This window comes from Octopus bimaculoides, chromosome 1, assembly GCF_046866305.1.
Source record: "Octopus bimaculoides isolate indiv1 chromosome 1, ASM4686630v1, whole genome shotgun sequence".
In the NCBI taxonomy this organism is placed as follows: Eukaryota; Metazoa; Mollusca; class Cephalopoda; order Octopoda; family Octopodidae; genus Octopus; species Octopus bimaculoides.
In genome coordinates, this window is record NC_142928.1 from 60,395,137 (window position 1) to 60,413,761 (window position 18,625).

General features: G+C 33.5%; 1 protein-coding gene across 1 annotated transcript in view; it reads right to left on the reverse strand.

The window, feature by feature from the left end:
- Positions 1-4,860: 4,860 nt before the first annotated feature.
- LOC106876327 (uncharacterized) overlaps positions 4,861-18,625 on the reverse strand; it is a 71,303-nt gene continuing 57,538 nt past the window's right edge. Inside the window, exons 10-13 of the mRNA XM_014924828.3 lie at positions 18,287-18,425; positions 12,753-12,858; positions 6,341-6,484; positions 4,861-5,215 (exon numbers count right to left, since the gene is read on the reverse strand). Of these exons, the coding sequence (XP_014780314.2) occupies positions 5,000-5,215; positions 6,341-6,484; positions 12,753-12,858; positions 18,287-18,425 (605 nt within the window). The 3' untranslated portion in view covers positions 4,861-4,999. The remainder of the gene's footprint in view (positions 5,216-6,340; positions 6,485-12,752; positions 12,859-18,286; positions 18,426-18,625) is intronic.

The window sequence follows — 18,625 nt, forward strand, 5'->3', positions numbered from 1 at the left end:
TTTACTATACTACTATGTTTACTCTATGATTCAGTGAGAAGGTGGCGGCACAGATATAGGTGTCGTAGAAATACAAGCAGGAAAAAGCCACTCACTTGACCGATTAACATAAAATAATGCAGCAGATCCTGGGTCAAATAGTGCTCACATTTCACTCTGCTTTTCCGTCCCTTCTACACCCCTCCACTTTTGGGACTTGACTTGTGCTACTAATGCCCAGACACTCTTGACATACATGCTTCTGTTCCTTTCACCACTCATCTTGCAGATATTGCACTGTTCACTATATCCAGTGTTTCATCCCCTTAATGTCGACTTCCTGAATTTCTCTCCCTACATGTTTTTCTTGAAGTTGTCCAAGTACATTAACGATATCAAACTTGCCGGTTCAGACGGCCTGTAAAGGCTATAGTCACTGCTTTTTTCTCCAAACCTAGCAAATACAGGAAATTTCTGTTGACTAAATGTAGGACAATTACCAGCTATATTACTTATTAAAAACTATATATAAACTTTTGTGTTTATCCTTTTTCCCTCTCTCTCTGTATCTATCTTTCTCGCTTTCTCTCTCTCTCGCTCGATATATATATATATATATATATATATATATATATATATATATATTATATTGTTAAACATTTTTATTTTATTTATTGCTAACATAAGTATTTTTATAGAAATCCATTTGTTATATATTGTTAGCTGATATTCTAATAAACGATATGTTAATAGCATAAAATTTGATTTTAGTTTAAACTAAAGCTTCAATAAGTATAATATCGTTAAATATTTTTCTTTTATTTATTAGTAAAATAGGTACTTTTACTTCTTGATATAAAAAATATTTTTATATAAATTCATTTGTTATTTATTGTTGGTTGATATATATACATCCATTTTATTATTATTGTTGTTGTATTTTGACCCGAAGATTAGCTATATTTTTGAATAGAATTGATTTTCGATCGATTTATTTTAATCGATTTTATTTTATTTTATTTTCTATTTGTAAATTTGGTTGTGAAACACGTGCAGTCGTTTTATTATTTTAATGATTATTACTTTGTATTTTATTATAGTTCTTTTTAGTGTATTTACTTATTAAATTTTTTTCTATATGTGACTGTGGATTTTCCTGGATGAGTTCATGAACTTTGGTTCTTTTCTCTAAATTATATATTTATATATTATATACTGTAAAACTTAATTTAATTCTAATTTTTGATAATTCGAATTTAATTTAATTTTTACCTGTAAATTTCGATTTTCATCCCTAATGTTATCATCATAATTATTATATGTATATATATATATGTTCATGTATGTAAGCATGTATATATATGTAAATCCGCGCCCGCACGCGAGCAAACACACACACACACACACACACACACACACACACACATTAAAGGATGTAGTTGTGTAAGGCCAGAATAATGCGGAAAGTTACAATGTAAACTACAAAAGGAAAAGAAAACAGAACATAGTTGCAGTTTTGACTTGTATTTCTATATTTTGGGATATTCGGTGAAGCGGTAGTTGGAAAAAGTTGTTGCTCAATTGTGTGTGTGTGGGGAGGAGAAAGGGATGAAAGAGAAGAGTGACGTTAGCAGACTGGTGTTGCTGTAGCAACCAGTCTGTTTCGTATAATTCCTTCCTGTTGTTAATGGCTGGTCTGAATTTGTTTATAAGGAGGGCTTCCATAATTGTGAGATTGCCTCTTTGCATTGGGGTGCCTTGATGGAAACTGGAATCCTGGGTTTGGCACTTCCAAAGGTGTTTCTTTATCGAAGTGCCTGTCTGCATATGTTCCTTTGTTCGAATGTGTGGTTTCCTAGTAGTAATACCTATGCAGGATGCTCCACAGTTATTGCAGGCTGCCTCGTACACCAAATAGACTCTCGAGCATTTTTTGATGTCGTTGATAGGGCAGTTGGTGAGTGTGCAACCCACAATGCTCTCTGTTATGTTTTTCTTCAACAGAACTTTCCCCAAGAATAGACCGGTGTGTACCAACTGTATGTTAATTCTCTCCCTTCGGATGGCATGTTGGATAGCTGCCGTTGTTCTGTCGCCAAAGTAGGGTTGTTTAAGGAAGCACTTTTCTGACCTGATGTTATGGGCTTTCTTATGTTGTTTACTCGCATTCGTGTTTCAAGGATGCAGTCCTTTAGCTGCAAATGGCGGATAGCCCTTCTGCGCTAAGTTCCTGAGGAACGGCATGGTGTTGGTAGCTTTGTCGGTTACTTCACTACATCTGTCTCTTATACGTGTTATCTCATTTTATGTTTATGCGGCTTTGGCTCTGGTGGGCAGTGCTGATTCGTAATGTGCGAACAAATTCCTACTGATTACATCTTTTTATAAAAATTCGTGTAGATGTAACCCTCCACTATGATCTTGATTTTGAAATCTAGCAGAAAGAGGGTTCCGGATTCGTCTGGGTGTTCGATCTGGAATTTTATATGAATGTCGACGTTGTTGAATTTTTTATGTATGGTGTTCTCCTCTTCCGGTGGAGAAGCGAGCATCAGAATGTCGTCGACGTACCTAGAGAAGAAAACGCAGAAGTGACAGGTGATGAGCGCCGTGCGTTTGAGCTGGTCCATGTACGAGATAGCCAGCAGGCCTGAGAAGCTAGGTTCCATCGGTAGGCCTGATATCTGTTTAAATATCACATCGTTGAATTGGAAGTAGGAGTTCCGCAAGTAGTTTGTGGATATCCGAGCGTATAAGGCTAAAAAGGTGAAGGTTGGCGAAAGAGGAAAGGGAAGAAGAGAAAGAGGAAAGGGAAGAAGAGAAAGAAGAAGTAGACGTAGAAGAAAAGGGAGAGGAGGAAAAAGGATAGTGAGGAGGATGAGGAAAGGAAAAGAAGAAATGGGTGTGGGATAAGGGACGTGGAGACAATAGAAGAGCTGTGATGCGGTCAGTGATGATATCGACATCCGAAAGAGCGGACACAGAAGTATAGAGGGAGACGATGTCTAAACTGAAAGGATACCGGTTATTACTAAATTTTACTCAGCCGTTGCAACTCACTTCTACAGCTGACTGAACTGGAGCAACGTGAAATAAAGTGCTTTGCTCAAGAACCCAGCACACAGCCCAGTGCAGTCTATACACACACACACACACACACACACACACACACACACACACACACACACACACACACAGACTCACACACACACACACACACACACACACACACACACACACACACACACACACACACACACACACACACACACACACATATACGTATATCATACAAAAATATAGACATTCAGACCCATACACACATATAGTGGCGATTATCAAAGTTATATACTGGTTCATTACAACAATACATCGACAGAGTGCCTTATCTAAACAAAAAGTGTAGCGAATCGTTAAAAAGCAAAATATGTGTTGATAGAAACTGTCGACCGTTAATACGTATACTTTGTAGTATTTAGCCCTGTTTCTACAAATTACGAGTAATATACGTGGGAATGTACATAAGTGTCTGCCAAATATTCTGGAACTGTCGCCGATAGTTTCTCTGTTGTACTATTTAGTATTGCTTGCAATATATGTAGGTTTGAAAATTTGGCACAAAGGAAGCAAATTGGAGGGAAAGGCTAAGTCGAATACATCGACCTCAGGCCTCAACTGGTACTTATTTTATCGATCCCGAAAGGATGAAAAACAAAGTCGACCCCAGCGGAATTTGAACTGAGAACGTGAAGATGGACGAAAAGCCGCTAACCATTTTACCCAGCGTATTAACGATTCTCCAAGTTCGCCGCCTTGTTCGCAATATATATTCTTTTCTACTCTAGGCATAAGGCCCGAAATTTTTGGGTAGGGGGGGCCCGTCGATTAGATCGATCCACTATGCAACTGGTACTTAATTTATCGATCTCGACAGGATGAAAGGCAAAGTCGACATCGGCGGAATTTGAACTGAGACTGTGAAGACAGACGAAATGCCGATAAGCATTTTTCCCAACGTATTAATGATTCTGCCAGCTCGCCACCTTGTTCGCAATATATATTGCCGTTCTAGTTTGATCCTGCATGGCCGAGCAGACTTATGATGAAACGAATTTCAGTGAAGATTATACGCTATTTTTAAGGAGACCTAGAGCTACACTTTGTAATGTGTTTTTAAAGATGGCAGGTAAGCATTCTGTTTTTATAGCTGAATAACACTTTCAGGCCCTTTTTCACCGGTTGTCAGAAAGGTAGAATTTATCATTAGCTCTGACAACTGGCCCAAATGCTTTTAACAAATTGGTGTTGCCAAGTCGAAAGATTACGTCCATCATCCACTAAGGGAAATTGTTCCTCAGACGAGCACCCACATGGTTTACATTTCCCCAATTTTATTCACAAGTCTTTAATCAACACGAGACTATCATAACTGATTTTGTTGGATATTTCACCTTTGTTTCTAGAATATCAAGGATCCTAGCATTGACTCATACTCGGAATACTTGTTATTTGAAACTCCATATTTGTAAATGAAGTTTCTTTCCTGATAATTTTTGTAAAATTTGCGGAAATATTGTGGTTGTTGACGCGTGTGGGTCATATATATATATATATATATATATATATATATATATATGTCTGGCACATGTGCTTCGGGCGTGCGGAGTGTGTTCACATGAGCCGCATATTCGTGTATTCGTATCTTTGTCGTGTTTGTATATGTAAGTATGCTTGATTCTATTGTTTGTGCATATATGTATGTGAGTGCTTGTGCAAATGTTATGTAAGATAAAAGTTATAAGTTACGGTTATAATGTTGCTTATATTGACATTAGCTCTCACTATTTTGATGTATCATTGAATAGATGACACATTTGATTATTTCCCGTCTTTTTATGATAAAAAACGTCATTTTAAAAATTCTCTCACACTGCTTAACCAATCTTTTCATGATACCAATATATGTATGTGATGTATTATAAATGTAATGAAGTTATATAAACTGAAGTATTACATAGATTTAGTTTATATCGTTCTTATTATCTTGGTCACATTCCGTAGAGTTTGTTTTCAAGTTCGGTTCCACACGGTTGTTCTTTCTGGATTTCTTGTGATGTTTACTTGATCTATTGCCAGTATGTTTACTTTTTTTCGGAACGTCAGTGTTGCTTGACAGCTGTTGGAAATTTATTGTAGAACTTGCATTCTCCACGGCGCGGGTGCAATTGCATGTTTCCTGATAATGATAAAAGGAGGAGCATTAAGTATAATATACTTGATATATAAAAGAAATGAACTAGGTATGTGAAGTGGGATTCGCACACTCACCAGAAAAAGGTGAATAAAATTTACTATACTTAAAATTATGTATTTATCTACCCCGAATAAAGTTAGCTGAATAACAGAAATAGCAAGAAGTCATAATAAGTATATTATTATGTTCCGTTTCGTGTCTGTTATTTGTTTAAGTTTTGAACTCCAACATCATCTGCTGTCATTTAAATTAGTAATAGATATATACTTTAAATGATTCCATTAACTAAATAAGTCCCAGTTCGAAACGTTTAGCTATGTGTTCATATAAGGAATTCTGAGTACCACCGTTCTATGGAATGCATAAGATCGAACTGGTACTGTAGATAACCACGACCAGATTTTCGTCAGAAAGACATTAAAATGAAATAAGACAGTTTCCATGACGCTAAAATGCCCTTGAGTGAACAAGATCATTCAGAAAAGCAAATAAATTTCCTCAAATAATACCTATCATCGCAAAAATAAAGACACAGATAGCGTAAATACGACTGCTTAGTTTCTGCTCATAGTTGTGCTCTGGCAGATCAGACCTATGACAATGTATTGCTTTTAAAAGGAACACAGCTTGTTATGAATTAAATCATTAGTCCCTTCTAAACTCGATTTATTATTTCTGGCAAGGTGGGTGGAGATGGATTAAATATGAACAAATATTACATTTGAAGAAACTAATTGTATTTAGGAAGTTAATTACAAGAAATCTATTGCGTTTGCATTTTGTTTTACAAATGCTGCCGTCTATATTATTTTTAATACGAATCAGAGTGACTGAAAGTGACAGTATCAACGAATTCTAGAAATATAAAGTAACAGTAATATATGGCTATGCCTGAAATGAATCCAAATTACTGTGGTGGCGATAAGGATATCACATCTAATAGCAGAGGTGGTTGTGATAAAAAGTGGTAGCTAATGTCCCAAATTTAGTGGCAATAATCTTGATAAAAGGAGAAGTGGAACAGTTAAAGACGTGAAGAAAACAGAATATAGTAAAATTAAAAAATTGTGCTGATTGTTGAAAGTACGTAAAATTCATTATACATACACATTTTGAGAGTTCATCTGTCTGTGAATATTTTTCTTGTAAATTACTCACAACTGCATTTTTTCTAATCGGTCTTCCAGTAACTGTGTGGGCCGTATCCATTTCAACATTTTGTCCACATTTGATTTTGTACAAAATATAAAACTGGAAATGAAGAAAGAAATACACTTTAAAAATAAATGGCTAATGATTTAAAACAAAATTGTTCTTTAGTTACCTTCACATCGTAGTCAACGATTTACAACACACTTATTGGACTGACCAAAAATTAAATGACTCATGGAGTTACTTCGGGTAAATGCTAAGTTCTTTGACAAAACTTCTGACTGTCTCTAATTTGGAATATTTAATTATCATTGGTTGTACAGTGTCTCTCTTAAAGAAGTAAGCATACATCTCTACTTTGTAACTGCTCCGTCTGTGTTTCCATTTTTTGAAAAGTACTTTTGATCTTCCGACTACGATCTAAAAGATTACTATTCAGTTCTGCTGCATAGAACATTAGAAGGTTGACATACTCACTCTTGGAAAGGAGTACACGGCCACACGTCTCATATCTGCAGCACGTTATATTCTCATTGATATTTTAGTGACAGGCCCCTCCGAAGCGAGCGCATTAGGCTTTCGTGCCCAAGACGACTCTCCTCAAAAGATTGTACAACCTTCTTTTTTGCGATTCTTGCACTCAGCTCCTATTCAAGTGGTAAAGTAAAACACATGGCCAAATTTCTTGCAAAGGCAAGACGCATAATCATCCACTCATCGTACCTACTCGGATGCCTTGGCCAGGTTAAGTGCCTATTGAAGATATAAGAGTGTTGAAAAGTTCTTGGTTATGAGTAAAAGAAAATATAGGAGGATAAGTTAATTATGATTTTATCCAACATATTCCCCTCTTCAATTCACACACTCGCTGCAGTGCTCCTTCTGTGTTTCTAAGCCCTATTAAAGAACTCGGAAGTTTGGGCTTCCAGCCAGGACCTTCACGATACACTCAAAGCTAGGAAAGTTTCAACTCCCCGTCATATGAAGATTCCAAAGTAGCTGATCTACAGTGAGCTGTGCTCGGGGAAGCGTCCTCAGCACAAACCACGATAAGGGTACAAAGACTGCAGAAAAACTAATCTGAAGGAACTAAAAATAACTGGGAAGACCTAGCTTTGGAAAGAACTGTGTAGAGGAAGCGTATATGGGAATGCTGTAAGACATACATATATACATACATACATACATACATACATATAGGTATATACACATGCACCATATGTATGTATACACACACATGTGTATGTATGTTTGTATGTATGGTTTTATGTATGTATGTGTGTATGTATGAATGTATGTATTATGGTGGCTGTCAAAATTCGCAATAAGCATATAGTTAATTTCCAGTGCAATATTATTTCGTACTGGCATTCGAACATGGAAGTAAATCATACATCGACTTCAGGAGAGAACAAATGTCTTACAGGAAATTCTCCTTTACTCAAAGAACTCACATGATTCACTAATAGGTTGGAATCCTATCCGTATGACTTTTATCAGTTCGCGTTTCTAATTTAATCTGTAACAAGATCACTCCTTTGAGTCATATGAAACTGACTCAATCTTAATTTTGTATTCCATCTTAAATCTATTTCCATTTATTAGCAATTACCTATTAAAAATGCGCTCGGCGGAATCTTGTAGTATAATTTTGCAGCGTGTTTTTTACTCTGGTAAATGTTAATGGAAGATAATATAATATAATATAATATAATATAATATAATATAATATAATATAATATAATAACTTTTCTGTTCCAGCTCTCATGAAACAGAGTGGCAGACCAAAATATTTCATCGAGTACTGCAGGTGAATTTCTAACTTTCCATCAATTTCTTTTCGTGAAATTCCATGTATTTAGAATGGACATTAAACCTTCGGCAAAATCCCTTGCTGACAGCACCTTTCCTAAGCTTGTTCAACATACATCCATTGACAATAGCTGGAGGAAATGACAAACGTATTTTTAAAAACATCTACTTGCTTGGAATTACTCAGTGATATTGCAGAAATACAAGAAATACTGGTAATTCGATGCTTTGAATCGTTGGATTCTGTCTCTTCTGATCTCAAAAGGGAATTGTTAAACAAACTACAACCCATCCTTACCGTTGTATAAAATTTGTTATATAAGAATAATATACAATGTGCGAAGAGGATTTTCAATTATCTTCCGTTTTCCTACTTATAAGATAAATAAATACAAATTCTGTAATAATATATGATTATAGCTTTTATTTAAAAAAAACAAAACAATATTTTCATGCACAAATATATATTTCTCAAAATATATCGTTAAAATATCTCTTATCCATTTTCCCGCGAGGTAATAAAGATGGAAACAAATGGTTTTGCTATATTTAGTTGTGAAATGATGAGAATATTTTATTCTGAATGGAAAAAAATAGATAAATAGAGCTTAACTATGAATAGTAATTGTAAGTTAAATCCATATATTGGATGAGATAATAATCTTGGGTTCAAGGCAATGTTTGGTCTTATAAATGAAGCTAAAAACAACAGATAATGCATCCAAACATCGATATCGTTAGTAGAGCACCATATGTGCTTTTTTGTCAGCTGCAGTCATAAAACTAATACTTTATCTTGCGTATTTTAGCTCATTTACAAAATCCTCTGTTATTGTATGTGCTGTATCTTTCCTAGATACTCGCGCGCGCACACTCGTATATGGACACTAAAACACTATCTTTCTTTCTTCCCGACACTGCGCGCATACATGTCATTTCCCTCATTATATTTATAGGTATTAATTCATATATGTATGTATATACATATACACTTACATACATACATGCATACATACATACATACATACATATGTGAGTATATATGTATACGTGTGTGTGTTTGTATTCATATATGTATCTGTGTGAATCTTGTGGCTAGCACAGCTATACATTTTACAGTAGACGCAAAGTTCGAACCCCTCATGCAATGTTGCAAATACACAAGGATGATACACATACACACACTCACGCACACACACACAGGCACACACACACAAACACACCCACCCACGCATATTCTAGGTTCAATTAAATACAAACCTGTTATAAATCTAAAATAAAAAGAAGAAATAACTAAAACAATTACACTAGAGCTTGTCTCATGACAAAACTCTGAACAATATGGACCACCAATCGCGATAACCTCTGTATATGCAGAGATAGCATCTGTATTACATCAATATAACTGATAACATCTATGAATACATAAATACACTAAGGAATGAAAAAAAAGCACACGATTTCCTAAATATCACAAGATGATTATTTTAAAACGAATAGGTATAGACATCCCATCATCTGATCTGTTGTGAATCATTATAATTTCGACAGTAAGAAATATCATTCTATGCAACGGCATCTGCATTACAATTAAAAGAAACGCCACCCTATACATGCATGTGTAACGGAACTGTAATCCCATGACATATAACTTAACGCATAACATCTCAAGCCAGCAACATAATAAAAAATAATTGAATATGGCATGGTTGTATGGTAAGAAGATTACTTCCTAAGCATATGGTTCTGGGTTCAGTCCCACTGCGTGGCGCCTGGGCAAGTGTCTTCTACTATAACCTTAGGCCGACCAAAGTCTTATGATTGGATTTGGTTGCAAATTCTTTCCAACATTCCTAAATGGCATTGGTATAATGTTTTCCAAAAAATAGTAAATATTTTAGTGTGCTTAAGAAACACAAAATTAGATTTGCATTTTCTAATAGCCGGAACCTAGCACAAATTATAGTAGCACACAACGCATCAGGGTCCAATATTTACTGCCATATGAAGTGAAACAGAAGGAATTACCAAGTTAAGTAATTTCCATGAGAATACAGATAATAATAATCTGCATAGAAATAGGGAATTAGCAATAAACAGTTGCGAGGTTAATGTAATTGATAAAGCTAGGGACCCGAGGAATAGCTATAGCGAATTAATTTGGTTGGTGAAGGATAGTAATAAAATATATATATAATACTAAGGTTAAACCGTATAGCATATGGAGTATACGATGTGACATGTGTGTTGAGGAAATGTACCAAATTTTCACTTCAAATTTAATCTGATAAACACTAGGCAAGAACTTTGTGAAGGTATCTTCATGCAAATAAATATACTTTAAAAAAATTCAAACAATCGCACTAAACTTAATATTGTACGAGAATTATAAATTATTAGAATATTATTGAATACCTCTAAAACTAAGAACATTCTTAAAATGAGTGGAATGGTAAACTTTTTAATAGTACTAATGAATCTACGCAAGCACTTAATCCAGCCTTAACCTATTTTCAGGACTATATTTCGCTTCACCAACAACACTTACTGTAGGTGATCAGTGGGTCAATGATACTACAACTCTTTATAGTACCATTAATATCTCCTAAAACAAAAATATACTTCATTCACTCAGATTGGTAATTCCTTCTGTTTCACTTCATATGGCAGTAAATATTGGACCCTGATGAAACTGTACCGACACCAGGATGTATATCTAACAGTGTGCAGTCGATGCAGTTGAAACGCGCGTAGGTCCAAGAAAGAATGCAGTAAATAACTCTTTAATAATATTATAGATGTAGAAAATTTCCGTTTTTCTTATCATTATTAATACTATATATATAAGGCAGTGAGCTGGCAGAATCGTTAGCATGCTGGACGGAATACGCCGAGGTCGACTTTGCCTTTCATCCATTCGGGGTCGATAAATGGAATACCAGTTGAGTATTGGGGGTCGATGTAATCGACTTAACCCCCCCCCCAAAAAAAAAATTTCTTCATGCCTTGTGCCTACAGTAGAAAGGAGTAATAATAGCATGTGTATTTGTTGTCCCATCATCGCTTGACAATCGGTGTTGGTGTGCTTACTTCCTCGTCATCTGGCGGTTTAACAAAAGAGTTCGATAGAATAAATACTAGGCTAAAAAAAAAATAAGTCCCCGGGTCGATTTTTTTGACTAAAACATATTAAGGTGGTGTTCCAGGATGGCCGGAGTCAAATGACTGAAACACAAGAATAAAAGATAACCTGAATACCTAGACTTCACTACATGAAATGAAATTAAAAGGATAAACAAAAATTGCATGTAACAATGAGAACAGCAGAGTAATGGAAGCTAAAAATATTAATAATTCAAGGTCACTACTACGTATGAAATTTTAAGAAAAGTTACAAGAACAATAAACCAAACGTTAATAGAAAAATTTTAAACGGAAAGAAATAAACGTAGACTATTACCTATTAAGGCTTTGTATTATTGACAAAAATAGGTATTACACGAATGTTAACTGAGCATTAAACGATTAAAATTATCATCAACTTATAGAATATAATTACACCAGCTAACAAATGTTACATATAACAATGAGATTAGCAAAAATTAAGGAACCTGAAAACATTAGTCCTTGAAATTCGTACGATATATGCAAATAAAATGATAGACAGACATTAAACTAGTAATTAATACACGAAGTAAAAACAAAATATATAAAAACAATTAAAAATGTCTATTAAAAGCCTGTGCTAATGACTATGAAAACGGGGTTTGATAAAAGAGATTCGGCATTGCACAATTGTTAATTAATTCACAAATTAATTAGAATTTTAAACAATGTAAAGAAATATCATGCGCCCTGATTGTTCTCAATAGTTAACATACATGTTTCATGTAACAGCAAGACCATCTCAATAATTGACTGTTCTCTGATACAGCGTAGTTCAAAAAGGACAACGCTAACTGTACTGGGACTACACGAATGAAGAAAAGGGGAGGTAATAAGACTAAACCATGAATAGACTTCCATTAGCGTTACAGTAAAGCGATAATTCCATAACAATGGAAGTTTGATATCGGACGCTTTCATGATTTAATTGGTTGCTGTCTCTATTCAACGCAAGGCCGAATATATATATATATATATATATATATATATATATATATATATATATATATATATATATATATATATATACCATAAAGGAAAAATTTAATCGTCATTAAAGGTGACTGGGGATGTCAAAGCACCAATACTCCTAGAAAAAACACTTATATATATATATATATATATATATATATATATATATATATATATATATATATATATATATATATATATATATATATATATACTGAAACATAAAACTTACATTAATGAAAGGCACGTTTGTCTGAATATGTTACGCTATTATATTAATTCTTTATAGTGAATTTAATGAACTATTTGTAGCGCAGAATGATATAACTCCATAAAGAATCAGAAAAAACATTTAAGAACCAAACATTTATTAAAGTCATTCATTCAAATACAGGATGGAATGTAATAATTTACTTACTTTTGGAATAAATATGAGCCCAACTGTTATAGTACTTGTAATTTGAAGGGATAAAAAATGCAGCAAATACATGATATCTGGTCCGACAGATGATTTTACAAATTGCCTGTGGTAAAGATTAAGATATAAAATGCATGTAACGAATTTATTAAAAGCTGAGTGATTTAGGAGCATATTATTGTCAGTGCGACACAGAATTCAATATTATTGGGAAATCCATATACATGTTACTCTTGCATATCTATCTATCTATCTATCTATCTATCTATCTATCTATCTATCTATCTATCTATCTACCGATGCTTGTGTGTTTACGTCCCCGTATCCTAGAGGTTCGGCAAAAAATATCGATAGAATGAGTATTAGGCTTACAAAGAATAAGTCCTGCGGTCGATTTGCTCGACTAAGGGCGGTGCCCCAGCATGGCCGCAGTAAAATGACTGAACCAAATAAAAGAACATGTATATATATATATATATATATATATATATATATATATATATATATATGTATATACACAAATGTACATTGATACACAAATGTCTCATGCACACGCATGTAATGTTCTTAAATGATGGTGGCTACTGTTAATGGTGACGAGAACATTTCGAAGTCTCAGCAACTTCTTTATCCACATTTAATCTATTCACTCCACTGTCGTCAAGCAATTTTCATTTGAATAAATATACGGCAGAAAAGCCGGTTATTTATTGGAAATAAATTTGGCCATTTTCCTCCACATTTCATTAAATTTTATTAAAGATAGAAATTTTCCTGGCACGCTTACATAACGTGTTATTTTCTGCTTAAAACTTTTGGCGATGATTTTATTTAAAGTACATGGTGGTCTAAAATTCGTGCACCAGTAACATAACACTTTGCCATAACGTCTTCATAATTGTTATTGTTTAGAAGAAAACTTGATAAATGTTCATAAAACGATGATTATTCTTATTTTAAAACCATGTCAGAAATCTTTTAAATGTTAATCTCGCCAATCAATTGATTGGCAGACACGGTCCTGTGTCTTGGCATCTGAAGTCCCAAAACTTCCTCCTCTTGACTTTTTACTATGGAGTCATCTTAAGTCCGATGTTTATATAACTCGTCCTAGAAGTGTTGAAGAATTAAAAGAAAACTTAAGAATTCAATGTGCAAATATTAACATTGAAGTCATGAATATTGTACAAAATTCTATTTGGTTTCGTTTTCAGAAATCTAATAACTGTGAGGGGAATCAGTCTGAACAATTATTTTAACCATTTCTGTGTTTTTTTTAAAATTCATTTGTGATAAAGAATTTAATGTAAATAATAAAAAAAGTATCATATGTCTTATATAAACGGTTTTTCTCATGATTAGGGTGATGCGCGACTTTTGTTCCACCCTCGATTAATGAATTAAAAGAAAAATTCCATTTACTGAATATAAGATACATCAAACATATAATGATGTTGCAATATTCATCTTTAGATGATGACAGCTCTATTGCCTCTGATTCCAGGTTTGCGCGTTCAGGACTGACTTATACCTAAATAAATACAACAATAACTAGATAAAGTTTCTGTTGTTAATTCATCAACTAAGGTATTTTGTTGACTTGGCTGGTATAATTAGCGCAAGTAGCTGTAAACCGAAATCGTGTACAATCTGGCAAGCAAGCACACATTTGTTTATTTGTAACAATACCCTGAAGACAGCCTTTATAAGGGGTCGTGTTATCACGAACACAAAATAAAAGAACAGCATAATCTTCATTGAACATTAGAATAGCTACAACAACAATAATAATAGAAAAATAAAACATTTAAAGTACCCCATGTTCTAGGGCATAAAGTGACATTCACTTTGAGTATCTTAATCTTATTACAGCCAATTGAAAGAGGCATAATAAACAAAAATATTTAGTTAAATTGTTAATGGCAGCTGTACATGGAGCCTTATCAATCTGAGAAAGCTAAAGTGCTTCTATATTGTATTAGTCTAATGAAGATAGCCATTAGATTATCTATATAATATAATATATTAAACACTTTATAGTATTTAGTTCAAAACTTTATGTTCAAATCCTAGAAAGAATGCGTCTCCCTTTTAAATCAATTTCGACACATTCCAGATCATCAATAATTCTGGAGTTGATTTAAAAGATTATACTGCTTTAGTGCTGTAATTAATCTTATTTCTAAGAAAAATAACGTAAATTTTCTGATAGACTTGCTGCAAACCGGAATCCTCAAGTGATCCATTTCGGTACACAAATTTCACTTCTTGGTTAAATCTAGTTCCCTTATACAAAAGTTAGTTAGCCTTATAAGAAGAATAAACAGCACTCAAATTTTCGTTCTTCAACAGGAATGTTCATTTATAATTGAAAAAGGAAAAAACGAAACGCAGAATTTAATGTAAATGATGTCAGATAATCCCACATGGAACAGATGATTTTGTCAAATTTTCGAAGTGCCACTCGTATTCTCGTTTCAATAGCTATAAATCTATGAATGAAATAATGTCATAAACTGCCGAGTTGAGATAGCCGTTATTCACTGCCGAAGATATGAAATCCGTGCTTAATTTTATATACAAATTTTCATATTTAAGAAATAATGTCACGCTATGTTATAACACTTCATTTATGGACACAGTAGTAATATTTCCATTATGAGATAGCACTTCTATACCGAAATTGTACTGATTCTTTTGGAAAGATCGACATACTGTTTGTTTTGACAGGAAGAACATATAGTCAATTGGAATTTTTCAAATCTAGTATTGGTATTTAATGTATTTTACGTGGAAGAATAAAATATCTAGAAGTCAAATGTTACGAAGTTTTAACACAGAGCAAATAAAACTGAAAGGGGGTTACTCAGGTGATCGGCCCCAGCTATCTCTCAACTTTGTTATGTACGCGTATCCATATCTTTCGAATAGGCTTAAGGGAAATTTCAAGTATTTGGAGATGCATCCACCAAGTGAATTTCAGTTTTCTGTATTTGATATTTGTCACTATGTCGATGATGATAAGAATGTGAACTACAGCAATATAAGTGAAATGGGATATGATTCATGCCAAATAGGTGTCCATTATAAAATCTCGACTCTAGATTGTTAGGGAAAGATTGTCGTCGATAAATAAGACAGATGATATTTAAATAAGAACTAAATCGTATAAATAACAAGTAAATTGATGTATCATGATCTTCATGTAACATGTCTGACTAACAATCTATGCATTTCAATTAGTAACTATCGTTCCAGGAGCTATGCATCTTCAAAACCTTGATCTCGTTATTCTATATTACAACAGAGTTTGCTTCTGTGAAACTAACCCGGACAAGCAATTTTTCTGCATAAAGCTTTGTCTATGCCTTCCATCATAAAGTAGAGAACTAATATTCCTCTGTCCCATGAGACAATACGATTATTATCTCAGCTGCAATGATCCCAAATTCACCTAGTTCATATAAACGTCAATAGTTGGTATTAATTACATACAACAAGATTAAAGATAAATTTCGTTTTCACCAAATCTATCATTTGAGATAAACACGGTTTTCTACAACTGATGTGCATGTATATGATTAAGAATGATATATTATTCCTCTATTTGCATTATCATGATATATTTCTCATGTCATAATTTCCATAGAGCTGCAATTGTTAATTTCTCGTCGTTTTATGTGACTAGGTTTACAGTGTTCAATATGTCCTACTTCATTTTAAAGAAAGTAAGGTGTAATCATAAAGAAAATCGACTACTAAATCATGCAGGTTGAGCGGCGAACGTATGACATCTTACATTAATTGTATATTATTATCGTTTATATGTAGTTGTGGTCCCGGTATGACGCAGCCACTCTTGCAGAGATTCAAAAACACTAAACATATCTGGATGCTTTTTGTGAGGCGCATTATTCCTCCTATTCGTTGGCCTGTAGTTCTGGTTAAAACAATGAGTTGGCATTGAGCGCATTTCTTCCAAAGTGCTGTGTTGTGCCAACAATCTTCTATCAGTACCAAGACCGTAAATATGCTATAGAAATTTAGAAGCAGGCTACAGTAATGAGGTTCTAGGAGAAGATTTATGCGTCCGAGAAAGCCATTTGAACAGCTGCTAGCAAAGGACTTTGATCACGTGTTCTATGAATTCTCCGATCTAGTGATGCTACCTGAGTGGAGTGGAGTCACGGTTCGAGATAAATTGTATATCTAAAGTTATGTTAGTGAAGTTAGACAATCCTCTCCTAGATGAGAGCACTAATAAAATGGCTCCAAACCTATTATGTTACTATATTTTATTACCCATGGACTATATATATATATATATATATATATATATATATATTATTACCCATGGACTATATATATATATATATATATATAGTCCATGGGTAATAAAATATAGTAACATAATAGGTTTGGAGCCATTTTATTAGTGTTCTCATCTAGGAGAGGATTATATATATATACGCAGAAACATAGATAAAGATAAAGAGAGAGAGAGAGAAAGAGAGAGAGAGAGAGAGAGAGAGAGAGAGAAAGGGAGAGAAATAGATAGATCGATAGACAGATAGATTGAGAGGGAGATAGAGAGAGGGAGATAGAGAGAGGGAGGGAGAGAGGGGAGAGGGAGATAGACGCTTTCCTGTAAATTTGTTAAAAGGTTGGTGAGGATGAGAATTGCCCTGGTGAATGGGAATGACCCTATTGGCGTCATAGACAAGCAGGTCAGAAAACAGAGATGGTAGAAAGCACTTTCCCGTGATTGCCAAAGTAATCTTATATTAAGTGTGTTAATTTCATTGTTTTTTTTTCAGTCTATTAGAACGTCTCGTTTTAGTCTTTTGTTTACTATTAGTCTCTTTGCCTATTTCCCCCTAATTAATTCAGTGTAAAGCTTTTTCGCTTTAGCCATTTGTCCTATTGATGTCCCTTAAATTATCGCTCTGGGGGAAAATGAATCAAATCGTCATTGCATTTATTATATGGTATTAAGATCATTTATTATCGTTCAAATATTGTTTATTGTTTATGTAATTGTACTTTTTCCACAAGCGATTTCATCCAAAATCGTGCGTTGAAAGAGAAGCAGTTAAATAGTAGAAGAGCTATTTTATTTGATTAAAATAAAAAAATAAACTTACATTAATTTTATATTATTTCTTTGGTTATTAAAAATTTCTGACGCACTTCTGCATTGTTCAGGATTTTTAAATATTTTTAATAGCCTCAGGTATTGTTCAACTACTGAGCTTGCGTTTTTTTCTAAGTAGTAGTTGCTTGAAAATTATTTAAAATATTTAAAGGCATTACTAACCAGTGTATTATTATTATTATTATTATTATTGTTATTATTATTACTATTATTATTATTATTATTATTATTATTATTATTATTATTATTATTATTATTATTATTATTATTATTATTATTATTATTATTATTATTATTATTATATGGATACAATTCATACAGAAGAATCGGTTCAATAGACAATAAATTTTAGTTTTATGTCTGCTTTACAGAAACTTACTGAAAAATTATCAGAAATGAACCAAGAATGAGTGTGTTGTACGTGGACCATGTGATATATCTACTCTCGTTGAAAAATGCCGGCGCTTTTCGTACAGTAAAGCAAAGATAGACACTATAGAGAAGCATTATAGCTTCACCTATAAAGAAATAGAAAAAAACATATTAACAGATTGTATAATTATTTCTATATCAACAGAAGCCAAAACTCCTACAAAATTTATTACATTCAACAACAACAGCAGCAAGAACAAGAACAAGAAGAAGAAGAACAACAGCAACAATAATAACAACAAGGATAATAACAATTTAGTTTTACGATACTAAGCCGCGTTACACA